Here is a 13,603-nt window from a genome sequence, read left to right as displayed (position 1 = left end):
TGAGGTGTATATAGTTTCAAAGGTGAAAAAACAATCAAGTGTTTGATGAATGAATTTGAGTTGATTGAGCATTGACCAGGTGCAAGATCCTTAAACCTCATAGTATCTAGTCCCAAGATGAATCGTGTACAGATTCTGACTTCAAAGAGTTTGCAGGCTGGAAGGGAAAGTAAATATATAAAAACAGTTATTTTCTTCTTAATGACTTAATGGAAATGTTGAGAAAGTGCTAGGGGAACTTGGGGGAGATGATCATGGGAGTTGCTTATGTGTATAAAATCAAGGTGAACTAGGCAGTGGCAGGGGGCAAAGGGGATACCCAGTAATCACTTGGAAATCTTCAGCACACTGCTCAGTAGTCCTAAATTCCCTTTTGCTGAGAACAGAATTGACATTGTGGTGTCTGTCCTAGGTACTCTCCTTCTTCTTCATCGGTCTAATGTCCATGATGATTCCCCTGTGTAGCGTCTTTGGGGCCCTCATTGCTGTCTGTCTCATCATGGGTCTCTTTGATGGATGCTTCATTTGTATTATGGCCCCCATAGCCTTTGAGTTAGTTGGTGCCCAGGATGTCTCCCAAGCAATTGGATTTCTGCTCGGATTCATGTCTGTTCCCATGACTGTGGGCCCACCCATTGCAGGTAAATACTATGATTTCTCAGTCACTCTATTATTAATTCATAGCATTTTCTACTTCAGGTCCCTAAATAGCACTTATAGGTAAGACATATTATAATTTATCAATTACTGGTCTTTTGCTTGTATGTGTGCCTTATCTGTTAACACTTTTCTCCCTGTGGGAGAACCCTCCACTCCTTCTTCTCTCCCCTAGGTAATATACTGTTCACTCTCTTTTCATATCCTACAGGCTTAGTTTTACATTTTCCAAGTTCACAGCAGATTATAACTAGCACTTTAGCAGTAATGGTGTTTGCTGCCCATTAACAGACCAAGAATAAGGGAGGTAAAGGAAACTCCCAAAACTGAAGAATAACACCACACAGGAACCAAAAGCAGAAAGCCTCAGCTGACCAATAGGTTCTGGGTGTATTATAGTATTATAGCAAAACATCATTAATGTTCATAAGAATGAAAGGTTAAGTTATATATGGAATAGTCTGATTCAAAAAATAGAAAAATTATATATTTACAGGTATTGTATATTTTATGTTTGTATACAGAATGAATGTACACATTTTTGTGTGTTGGTACTTACCTAGACAAATCCTCAGCTATTTAACAAAGTCACATGGATATTCAGCACAGTATGTTCCCTAGACATTTCTGATAACTGAAGTTTTATAGGAAAAGTTACAAAAGTTTAAAAATACTTAGATAATTTTTAAAACCCTGAGTTAGCTGGGTACTGTGGCTCATGCCTGTAATCCTAGTACACTAGGAGCCCAAGGCAGGAGGATGGCCTGAGGTCAGCAGTTTGAGACCAGCCTGAGCAATAGTAAGACCCTGTCTACAAAAAATACAAAAATAGCTGGGCATGGTGGCACTCTCCTGTAGTCCCAGCTCCTCAGGAGGCTGAGGCAGGAGGATTGCTATGACGACGCTGCTACATTCTAGCCAGGGTGACAGAGCAAGACTCTGTCTCCAAACAAACAAAAATAAACACCAAATGAGTCCTGGTATTTGTTCAAGAAATTAGAAATAAAGAGTACTCTGAATAATAGTTTTTAGAATTAGTGCCACAGATATATCTTTATATTTTAACATTCTGTTAAGTTTTAATGTTATGTTTTTTGTTTAGGGGGTGTTTTTTTTGTTTTGTTTTGAGACAGAGCCTTGTTCTGTTGCCCTGGCTAAAGTGCAGTGGTGTGATCATAGCTCACTGTCATCTCAAACTCCTAGGCTCCAGTGATCCTCCTGCCTCAGCCTCTTGAGTAGCTGGGACTACAGGAGCATGCCACCACACCCAGCTAATTTTTCTATTTTTCACAGAGACAGAGTCTCAGTGTTGCTCAGGCTGGTCTTGAACTCCTGACCTCAGGCAATCCTCCTGCCTTGGCCTCCCAGAGATCTGGGATTACAGGTGTGAGCCACTCTGCGTGGCCTGTTATGTTATGTTTTAATGTTTTTTTTGTTTTTTGTTTTTTTTTTGAGACAGAGTCTCACTTTGTTGCCCAGGCTAGAGTGAGTGCCGTGGCGTCAGCCTGGCTCACAGCAACCTCAATCTCCGGGGCTCAGTGATCCTACTGCCTCAGCCTCCCGAGTAGCTGGGACTACAGGCATGCGCCACCATGCCCGGTTAATTTTTTTTGTATATATATTTTTAGTTGGTCAATTAATTTATTTCTATTTTTGGTAGAGACGGGGTCTCGCTCAGGCTGGTTTCGAACTCCTGACCTTGAGCAATCCGCCTGCCTCGGCCTCCCAAAGTGCTAGGATTACAGGCATGAGCCACCACGCCCGGCTGTTTTAATGTTTAACACTTTAATGTTAGTGTTCATGTTGTTTAATGTATTTAACCACCTAACTTTTTCATCCTCTTAGATTTATAATTTTTTACGATTTTGGATTGTAATTTAAAATAGTTTCACATTATTTCATAAGCAAACAATTAGGCCCAAGAACAGTTTGAAAGGTAGACACATTTGGAGTTATGCGTGCATGAAAGAAATTTCAACTAGATGGTCCGTCCACCCTCAGCTGAATTAAGGATCCTTACACCTTATTTCAGAATGCCCCAACTGGCCTCTAGGGGGTTTGAGAAAGGCAAAGCTTGGTTGCAAATATTCTTTTAAAGTAATACCTTGGTATGAAAACCTAAAGGCCTGTACTTTGTAACAAGATTAAAGATATGAGATCTTTTCCTCCCTCATATCAGAAAAGGTTTATATTTCAGATCCATTTCCTAAAAAACATCTGATACTTGAGATGTCTGAAGTAAAATTAGGCTGGAACTAGGCCATCAGTGTAACTGATCTGAGACTGGTAAGAGCCACACTTGTTCTCTCTTGGTGACAGCTTTTTCCCTTCTCAGGGTTACTTCGTGACAAGCTGGGCTCCTATGATGTGTCATTCTACCTCGCTGGGATCCCTCCCCTTATTGGAGGTGTTGTGCTTTGTTTTATTCCATGGATCCACAGTAAGAAGCAAAGAGAGATCAGTAAGACCACTGGAGGAGAAAAGATGGAGAAAATGTTGGGGAACCAGAACTCTCTGCTATCAAGCTCGTCTGGAATCTTCAAGAAAGAATCTGATTCTATTATTTAATGTTTTATATACCTCTACCAGACTGGACTTGCTTTAGAATTTTAAGCAAGTTTTCCTTTTATATGAATTGCAAATTTCTTATTTTTTTAATCACATGCTAGGAATAGCACAGTAATTGAGAAATAGAACCCTTATTACTACAAGAACCATTTTCTGCCACTTCTTAGCTGTCTGGTATTTCCATAAGTCTGAGAGCAGAGACTCTGGCACATGAAAACATGTTTGAAAGTCGAATAGTATGAAAATTTGAAGTTATCTCAGTAAAAAGCAACTTTGGAAACTGTGAATGCTATTTAGCTTATATAAATATTTAAAAATACCTCAAGCTATACTGAAAGGGTTGCAGTTTGGTTAGGACTGGAAATATTTTGTTTGTTGTCTCACATGGTGTATCTTTAGTTTTGGTACCTCTGTTTTAATTTCTTCTGCTCTTTGGGAAAAAAATTTTGCAAATTTAAGCCTGGATTCTAAATAATATCAAATCTACCTAAACCTCAAGTCTATGTTAAAGTAGCTTGCCTGCTGTTAAATAAGCTATGAAATTAAGGTATTCTGACTTGCTCTGATGTCGAGGGGACTTCTGGGAACAAATGCTAACAGTGTGTTTAGAATCAATATGTGAGATGAAGAGGATCCTGTTCCCAAGGGCAGAGCTGTTCAGAAATCAGGCATTTCTTCTATTTAAGTTTATGACATTGTTCCCCTTGCATTTGCAGTGTGTTTTATTATACTTAAGTAGCCAAAAAGCACCCCAAATTTCTGAATTTGTTTAAATTGTAACAATAAAGTAAAATAGAATACATCAAAGACATTCTTGAAATTTTAACTTAGAATTTTTCTGACTTCTGGAATTGTTAGCACTAGGACCTGATATTTAAACAAAGTCTTATTGGGCATGTTATCAAGTGGCAACTACAGGTATAAAGTTGAGGAAAGGGGTAAAACTGTTTATATTCCTGAAGAAAATATCTATTTCTGATAGAAACAATCACTTAAATTGGTTTATGAAATTTATTAGTCTTAAAAGGTTAAAGTACTTATACAAAGAACCAAGTCCTACATTTCCAAAACTTTCTGGTAAAACTTTGCATATATGAATTTATCTTAGTATGCTCCCCATTAACACACCCATTATTTTTTTCCATTTACATATAATCATAAGAAAGCTATTAGTTTGAGGACCTAAAATTCAAAGCAAAGTCATGCCATGACCTATACTTGTTTACAAAAACAGAAACAGTTTCCTATATCTGTGAAATTTTACTTTAGTATTTTAGACCTTTAAAAATTAATACTTTTGATTGTGAAGACATTCAGTAACTTACTATGCCATACACAGTTGCAACTTACTTCTTCTAATAGTTCCCTATTTCATAAGGGGACTTAGGTAATTTATCTGTGGAAGGTTGCATTGCAGGAAAAAAAAATCTACATTTTGACCATACTACCCTTTCATGTTCATATTTAAGCTTTTAGAAAATGATTTAGACACGACAAATGTATTATGTTAACAAATTGTTCATTAATGTTCAGTTATGTACAATATTACTTCCTTGTTATAATAAGTTCTTTTGAGAAGTTAAAAAAAATACAGCTAAAAGCAATCATCAAACATATCATTATAAATGTTAATATTTGTTTATAGTTTTAGCATGACTCCTAAAGATAACCCTCCAAATTTTACAGAAAAGGTATTTCAAAAATGGAAAATTTACTCTGTAAAGACCTCCAAAATGTTTTTCTTTTCAAAATTTGGCTAATTTTAGAAAGGAAAAAAAAAAGGCAATAATCTGGAACCCAAAGACTTGTCTTGCTTGCTTGGTTAGTTTCCACATTAAAATAGTAAAGTGGGCTGCATGCGGTAGATCATGCCTATAATCCTAGCACTCTGGGAGGCTGAGGTGGGAGGATTGCTTGAGGTCAGGATTTTGAGACTAGTCTGAGCAAGAGCGAGACTCCATCTCTACCAAAAATAGAAAAAATTGGCCAGGTGTAGTGGAACGTGCCTATAGTCCCAGCTACTTGGGAGGCTGAGGCAGGAGGATCACTTGAGGCCAGGAGTTTGAGGTTGAAATGAGCTACAAGGATGCTACTGCACTCTACGTGTGACAGAGCAAGATCTGTCTCAAAAAAAAAAAAAAAAGCAAAGTGACTTAAATATTTATAATAAAACTTAGAACTCAGAATATTGTGTTTGTGTATATAATATTACACACACATAGTTTTCAGTTTAGTGGAATGAATCAAACTGGATCTATAATACCGAAAAAGCTCCACTATAATGGACTCTTATGGAGAGTACTCTGCTGTACTTATATTAATATAAAGTTAAAAAGAAAAAGTATAAAGGTAAGATGCTAAATTCCATAAAATATATATTTAGTAACATGTAGGAAAAGTTCTAAAAATATAATACAAATCAAGAAAGTGAATATTTTAATATTTATAAAAATTTGTTTTTAAGTCAAAAACTATTACTTTAATTAAAGTAAACCCTTTCTAATTTCTGAAAAGAATGTTACTTTTGTAATAAAGTGACCTGATAAGCCTAAATTTTTTTGTCCAATCCAGATACTTTTCTGAGAGGAAAAGAATACAGGGTTAGAACTCAGAAAATTCTCAAATTCAAAACATTCTGACATTTGAGACCAACAATAACATAAGAAAGGGAGCAATCATTCCTCTTTATAGAAACTCTGGATCAGATACTATTTTAACAGATGCCCAAGAAGCTTCCAGAAATGTTTTGGTTGAATTTTATTGCAACGGATATTGTTAGGATCCACTCATTAAGTTATATTAGTAATATACTACCCAGATTGTTGATACCTTACTCAAAATCTGTTAATTTCTTTTATCATAGTTGCAATGTTTACTTTATAGCCCTGCTACAAGACTTGTCATTTCAATTGAAAATTACATAGTTCTTGTATTAAGCTTCAAATTCTATAAGTAAATAGAGACAAGACTCATTTATACTTCATGATCCATATTATCTGTTTATACATGTTTGTAATCCCACAGGTTCTCCCCAAGTGTGGAGAAACCTTTAATACTGCTAGCTTCAATTTCCCACACTTTTAAATGTACACTTGGTTATAAAGTAAACATGTTTACTTCTGATAATTCTAGTCCTCTTAGCTGCATTTAAGAATACTTTCATTTATACCAATATTACTCTAAACTGTCCTATGTCCAGATGACTTTTGATGTTAAATCAATGGAAAACCGAATAGAAAATGTGGTATGAGATTAGGGGTAGGCAACCCTCAGAGTGTGGGTGGCTCTGAGGAGTCCCTGGTGGCACATTTTCATGTTCTTTCATATGCATGTTTTTTCTTACTCTTTTTATGCTATCTTTATCTGCATCATTCCTTCATTTTTCCTTTACTTCCTTGTATCTTTCAAAAACCTCCTGAATAGTCCATTAACATCTGTGCTTAGTTCCACAGGTTGCTTAGCTGTACTATTTACTGGTCTCTATAGTTTCACAGAATGGATCCCACCCAATTTTGTGTATCCTGAGGATGTCTTTTTTTTTAGACAGAGTCTCACTTTGTTGCCCAGGCTAGAGTGAGTGCCGTGGCGTTCAGCCTAGCTCACAGCAACCTCAAACTCCTGGGCTCAAGTGATCCTCCTGCCTCAGCCTCCTGAGTAGCTGGGACTACAGGCATGCACCACCATGCCCGGCTAAGTTTTTCTATGTATATTAGTAGAGACGGGGTCTCGCTCTTGTTCAGGCTGGTTTCGAACACCTGACCTCGAGCAATCCGCCCGCCTCGGCCTCCCAGAGTGCTAGGATTACAGGTGTGAGCCACCGCGCCTGGCTATCCTGAGGATGTCTTGCTCCCAGTCTTCAACTTAGAGTTCTAATGGTCTACATTGAATTTATTTTAAATGACATGATTAAAATATTTGGGGGAAATAATAAATTTCATATAATAGGCATCTCTTGTACTAACATTTAAAACTTTTTATTTAAATTTTTAAGGTAAAAGCTTTGAGAAAAAAGATTGCCAAGTTCTTAGCATATTTTCAGAGAGCATAATTTTTTACTTTGATTTTTTTTTTACATCCCATTAAGGTTCCATTAAATCTTAGTCCTGAGAGCACATCATGAAAGATGACTTGGAATATTGTAATGGGCCTCTCAGATGCAGTTCCTCATGATTGGTCTTTAGGAACCTGCCTTAGGTTAGATGATATTTCGTGTTGAATGGTGTTAGAATAAATTCCCAAAGTTGAGACGTACAAGTGGAAATGCATAAATTAATTAGCTCTACTTTTATTATATATAAACAATATAAGTATTTAAAACTCTTTAGGAAGTTTCTAACACTGGAAACTTCATTGTTGCTGGCATAAACAATTTTTATATTAGGTTAAAGATTGTTGCTGTTCCAATGTGTTGTCTTAAAAAGAAGAGGAAGTCAAACTGTATTACTTTCCTTTACATCTATATTTGTTTATAATTTGAAAGGCAAATAGTGTTTTGGCTACTAGAAAAATCATCATCATAACAATTTAATTGGCCGGGTGCGGTGGCTCACGCTTGTAATCCTAGCACTCTGGGAGGCCGAGGCGGGCGGATTGCTCAAGGTCAGGAGTTCAAAACCAGCCTGAGCGAGACCCCGTCTCTACTATAAAAATAGAAAGAAATCAATTGGCCAACTAATATATATATATATAAAAATTAGCCGGGCATGGTGGCTCGTGCCTGTAGTCCCAGCAACTCGGGAGGCTGAGGCAGTAGGATTGCTTGAGCCCAGGAGTTTGAGGTTGCTGTGAGCTAGGCTGACACCACGGCACTCACACTAGCCTAGGCAAGAAAGCGAGACTCTGTCTCAAAAAAAAAAAAAAAACAACAATTTAATTAACTCTTAAAAAGACAACCTTTTTGTCATATTATTAAAACAAAAGAGCAATTTGTTGTCTGTAACAGGTAATGTGGAAAAAGAACATACCATAGAAGGAAGACTTGATCCTTCACTGACTTAATAATTAGTTCTCATATTACACTCACTGATTTTTGTTGGATGCTTGGTCTAAGGGAGATAAAGAGACTGTCTAGAGCTGAGTTTCAGAATGGCTGCAGGGGCAATTATAATATTAATAGTAACAAGGTGGACAGGCAGCTCCTGGGCTCACTATAATTTCATGGCCACAGCCATGTTTATTATTTATTGGCAGAGAGACTAATGCTTTGTATGATAAATATACTATAGAGTAATAGGTTATAATTCTCAAGAATAAAGGGCCAAATGCCCATAGCTAACTGTGGAAACTTGAAGACATGTTAGAACCACAATTATTAAATCACCATAAATGTGGACATTATCAGATGCCTCCTTCTGAGACATTAAAGACCCAGGGAAAAATTCACTATTACATCCTTGAATCACTCAGAAACACCTTGAAACTTAGGACAACTTTCTGAGGAAAAAACAATCCCCCATGGTACTATATTCTTGACAGATGTAATCTAGGAGGCTACCTCATTTCTGAAACAGAAGATTTCAGTGTTGTTTTTAGTAAGTTAGAAAGACATTAGGAACAAAATAAAAACTCTCTAAGTACTCTAAGTACACTCACTTGAACTTGACAGTCCACCTACCTCAGCTTTCAGCATCCAGCTGAGTCAATTCCTGCTTGATCAGAAGGGAGTTATTGGTGATTCTGAGATTAAAAGAAAGGAAGTACAAATTGTTAATGGGGTCAAAATATCAGTACATTTTCTTAAGTACTTTGATAATTGGATATAAAAGGAACAAAAAGGAATAACAATTAATGTGCTCTGTGAATCTGACAAAGGAAAAACCTGAAGAAATTTATAATCTAGATACAATACTGAACACTAACTAATACGCTTCCCAGTGGCTTTTCAAATTACACTAGCAGCTTGACAATGAAAAGATCTTGTTTTCATTTGTAGGAAGATAGATGATCAGTGACAACAGATCGTATGGTTGTGCCTAAACCTTAATACTTATACATTAAACTCCTGCGAGAGGCACTAGTGGAACAGGGACCCAGGCAATGAATTTTTGTCTCACTGGAGGTTTTGAAAATGCTGTTGATGAGTCCGCCAAAAATGTTAACCCACAAATTCCCAATCCAATTGAAAGTATTTTTTTGTCTTTCAATCTGAGTACTGTATGAAGAATATTTTGGAGTTGAATGTCATAAAGCATGTATATGATAGAAACTATCAATGTAGAATAATAGAAATCAAATTAGATCTGTGATACTATTTTGCAGCCTATGATATATGACTTTTATTCTTTACTAGATAATATTTTTCAGTATCTGTCAGTTATAAGAAGACAATTTTTAAAATATTTCAAATGTGTGTAAACACATAAACCTTTCTAATATGATCTTCCCTAATGGGTCAAAGTGTATATTGAAATGTTATTTCAGGAACTGAGGGTTTGTTATTAATAGCACTAGACTATTTTGACCCTAGACTATGAATAGACTGTCTAGTTGGTGCCTCTTTTTTTTTCCTACCAAAGAAAGATTATTATATTGGTGCTAACCTTCATGTCCTTTCAAAATTATTTTTTCTTCTTAAGTATATATAACACAATGGAAAATGTGTAGATCTAGCTTATGCATGTTTTATTTTATATACACATCTGAGGAAAAAAACTCTTACCTATAAAGCAATTATTGAATTCAAGAATCTGCCTAGAAGTATGTAATTTTTGTTAACATTGAAGACTTTAAATTATGAAACTCACAAGAAACTGATCAGCAAATGAAAACTTTCTAATGAACACAGCCTCCCAAAGTAATAACTTTAAAGAAAAATTCCCTTGTCAATGTCTATAGCACAAAGTGAGCTATTCAAAAATATGCTGTAACTTGTTTTTAATTTTTTATTTCAGCATATCATGGGGGTACAGATTTTAATGTTTCAATAAATGCCCATTTCCCCTCCTCCCCCCACAAGTCTGAGTCTCCATCATGACCATCCCCCAGATGGTGCACATCTCACTCATTATGTATAATATGCTGTAACTTTTTGCATGTCATGAGTTGTTCTGAAAAATAAAAAATATTCTGTAACTTTGAAGCAGTGTGAAAAAAATTATATATAATAGCTTTCTGTTGATCTTAAGTAGACATTTGAACATTTGAAGCTATTTAGCTATTTTTCAGGCTAAAATTAGAGTTTTGAGAGTCATCAGTCTTAAAACTTGGATAATGAGTTACTTGCTCAGCTATATTTCTCACTGAAGTATCATTGTTCATCTTTAAGATTTAACATTAGGACTTAAATTTAACATTAAGACTTAAATTTGCTGACATCTGAGTCAGTGTCAGCAAATGTCAGACCTGTGATTTATGAAGAGCTCTCAGCATCGTAGTTGTATCTGACTGCATGACATCCACCTAAAATTACATACGAGTCTCTGAATCCTAATGTTCCTGTAAGAACTCAGATAAACTGAGGATCACAAGTTTTAATTTAATCTTGCTCTCCTTTAGACTCTGCAGCTGTAGTTTTGACGATTTTATAAATATAAATTGAGACAATACACAATATCATTTTCCTAATTAGAAAGACCATGCATTCACAATGGAGTGTACTGGATTCGTTCTAGTAACTAATGATAACTTCTTTCTACTATTAACATGAGTTATATGTGGAAGGCGGCATGTTAATCAGAAGTTACATTTGAGTGAGATTAAACATTCCTCTAATAATAACTTCTGATGTTACAGTTAAATAAAATGTATTGTGGTTTGAGAAATGTAATATTGTAAATGGCATTTCATAATGTTTGATAAATTTGCATTTTGTGTTTGTTCTCCTATCAGTTTATTTTAGCCTGAAAGTTATAGCTATAACAAACTGAACCCTACAGTATTATTAAGAGAGAGCTTGGATATTTTAAGTATCTCCTAGTATAATAAGACATTTTTCATGACAACTTACTTTATTTTAATGTTTATCTGAAAATTAATTTTAAAATTATTTTATATTTTGAAAGTTAGACAAACTTTCTTAGACATCAAAACCAAATTATTCCAAGTGCATACTGCACACCGCAGCACAGCTCTGCTTCTCTCCCTACCTATCTATACTGGATGCCATTTTTGGCACAATAGTTGTTTAAATATAGATAACCATGCTAAATGATCATGCTGGATTTGACCAGTATGCAATATTTTAGTACTTAACCTTTTTAAATATTGTGTGTTTCTTTTTTAAGAGTATAATTTATAATTGATTTTTTTATAATCTGCAATTTAATATAGATAACCAAAACCTTTTAAATGAAAAGAGCTTTGTAATTATTTGGAGGATAAAATTATTTCTGGAAAAATGTGATACTCTCAGTAAATACAATAAAGAAATTTTAGCAATTTCTATAAGGCTTTGTGATTATATTTATGGAATTCCCTGGGAGGAAAAAATTACTGAAATGAAGGAAACAGTCTGTGTTGAGTAAGAGAGAAATAAGCTGTGTGTTTTTTAAGCTGTATATATGTATGCCAAGTGTGTTTGGGTATTGTTATTTTTCCAGGACAGGGAACAGGGATAGAAATTATCCAAAATCTCTGGATAGTCTAAAAACTATTTCTATTTGACATTCTTTTTTTTGTAGTTGACTTACGTTGCCATTTGTTTTACCTACACTGATTAAACTTATTAAATTCAGCTGGTACTCACTGAGCTCATACTGATTGACAATTTCAGGGATAGTCAAGAACCCAGCTGGAATTTTAAAAAACAATCCCCAGTTATGTGGACTACATGCTTGGAGAAAAACTAACTCTGCCATCAGATGATGTTTATTATTAGATGAGCCCTAACTACAAAGCAAACCGTTATTTATGTTTAATGGTATTAAGGAGATTTAATACATTAAACTCAAGAACTTGGAATTTGTGATATGTCATTTAATCCAGTAAGTATTTATTTGCTAGAATGTGCAGGCCATTTGAGGGCCTTTGAAGGAACTGTAAAGAGAATAAATATGGCCAATTGTTACTGATCCTAAGCAGGATAAAATTAACGCTCCTGAGAAAATTAATTTTGTAGGAAAAAATAGAAGAATTTTAATTCATACAGAAAACCTAATTTAAGAGGCATGTCAACTATCATAGTTCCAGACTGTTAGAATCAAAAGTTCTCTTCTCATAGTCTCCTACAGATGAAGCTAAAGTGTCTTAAATTCGGGAGTTCTTTTTTTAAATCCTTAATTCAGAGTCATCAATGTCTTCCTGAACCTTTCCAGAGATAGGAAGCCAACCACCCCACATGGTGGTCCCCTCCCTGGCTGGACCCTCTGCCTCTCATGCTTACCCCATCCAGCTCTACTACCTTTTTACCTGTCCTTGTCACAGGTAAAAAGTCATCTGAGGGCTTCCCTGGCCATTCCTGTGCATCCATCAGTTACCCCAGCAAATGGCTTTTGGTCCAAGGTTCAGTGTTCACATGGAACAACTTTATTTTCACTGACTTAACAGCAACACTTGGAACTTTGTCATCTCTGGAAATAGCTGCATCTTTGAAATCTTAAATACCAACATCCCTGCCTCTTGCCACAACTTCCCATCCCTTTAGTGCCCCCTTCCTCATTTCCATTATACCTGCTCTTCAACTTTGAGGCTATTCTCTCATTGACTCCTTCATTTCCTCTCCATCTCTATTCCTAATCTATCAAATCTTTTCAGTCTTTGCTTTGTTTCCATCCTAATGCAAAACCGCAATCAGCTCTCTCACTATTCAGCCTACAATTATCATTAAATATAAAATGTCCAATTTTGAATCAAAAGTGTAGTTTATTACAGCTCAAACAAGAAGCTGTACAATTAATCAAAGTATGCATCTAAACTATCGACACAGTTTTGCCATCTTAATAGTAGTTTGTTTACGCCAGCAGCAAAGAAGCCTAAAGAGTGAGTGGTGATGAAATCACAAAAGGTGTTTTCCACAGCTTGTTGAGAATTGAATATTTTTCCTTGCAAGAAGTGGTCCAAAGCCTGGAAGAAATGGTAGTCAGTTGGTGCAGGGTCTGGTGAATATGGGAGATGTCAGAGAGTTTCCAAGTACAGTTTCTGCAGTTTGAGCAGTGTTGTTTGTGTGACATGTGGCTGAGTGCTGTCTTGCAAGAGGATTGGCCTGTCTCTATTGACCAATCTCGGCGCTTAATCACAAGCATTTTCATCATTTCTGCCAATTGGTTGCCGTAGACATCCGCTGTAATCGATTAACCAGGTTTCATGAAGCTGTAGTGGATAATATCAGTGCTGGACCATCAAACAGACACCATTAGTTGTTTTTTTTTTTTTATGAATAGTCAGTTTTGGACTGTATTTCAGCACTTCATCTTTATCTAATCATTGTGCCGAACACTTGAGA

At 35.7% G+C, this 13,603-nt stretch overlaps 1 protein-coding gene across 2 annotated transcripts in view; it reads left to right on the top strand.

Moving 5' to 3' along the window:
- The window catches only part of SLC16A10 (solute carrier family 16 member 10), a 117,812-nt gene extending 107,509 nt beyond the window's left edge, over positions 1-10,303 (top strand). Inside the window, exons 5-6 of one of the 2 annotated variants that reach the window (XM_012753074.2) lie at positions 413-641; positions 2,993-10,303. In XM_012753074.2, the coding sequence (XP_012608528.2) occupies positions 413-641; positions 2,993-3,225 (462 nt within the window). In that variant the 3' untranslated portion in view covers positions 3,226-10,303. The remainder of the gene's footprint in view (positions 1-412; positions 642-2,992) is intronic. The other variant, XM_012753075.3, reaches the window with a different exon arrangement.
- Positions 10,304-13,603: the final 3,300 nt, after the last annotated feature.

The sequence above is a fragment of the Microcebus murinus genome, chromosome 5 (genome assembly GCF_040939455.1).
Source record: "Microcebus murinus isolate Inina chromosome 5, M.murinus_Inina_mat1.0, whole genome shotgun sequence".
NCBI lineage: Eukaryota > Metazoa > Chordata > Mammalia > Primates > Cheirogaleidae > Microcebus > Microcebus murinus.
The sequence above is the reverse complement of the archived record's forward strand: the minus strand, read 5'-3'. Positions and strand labels throughout refer to the sequence as shown.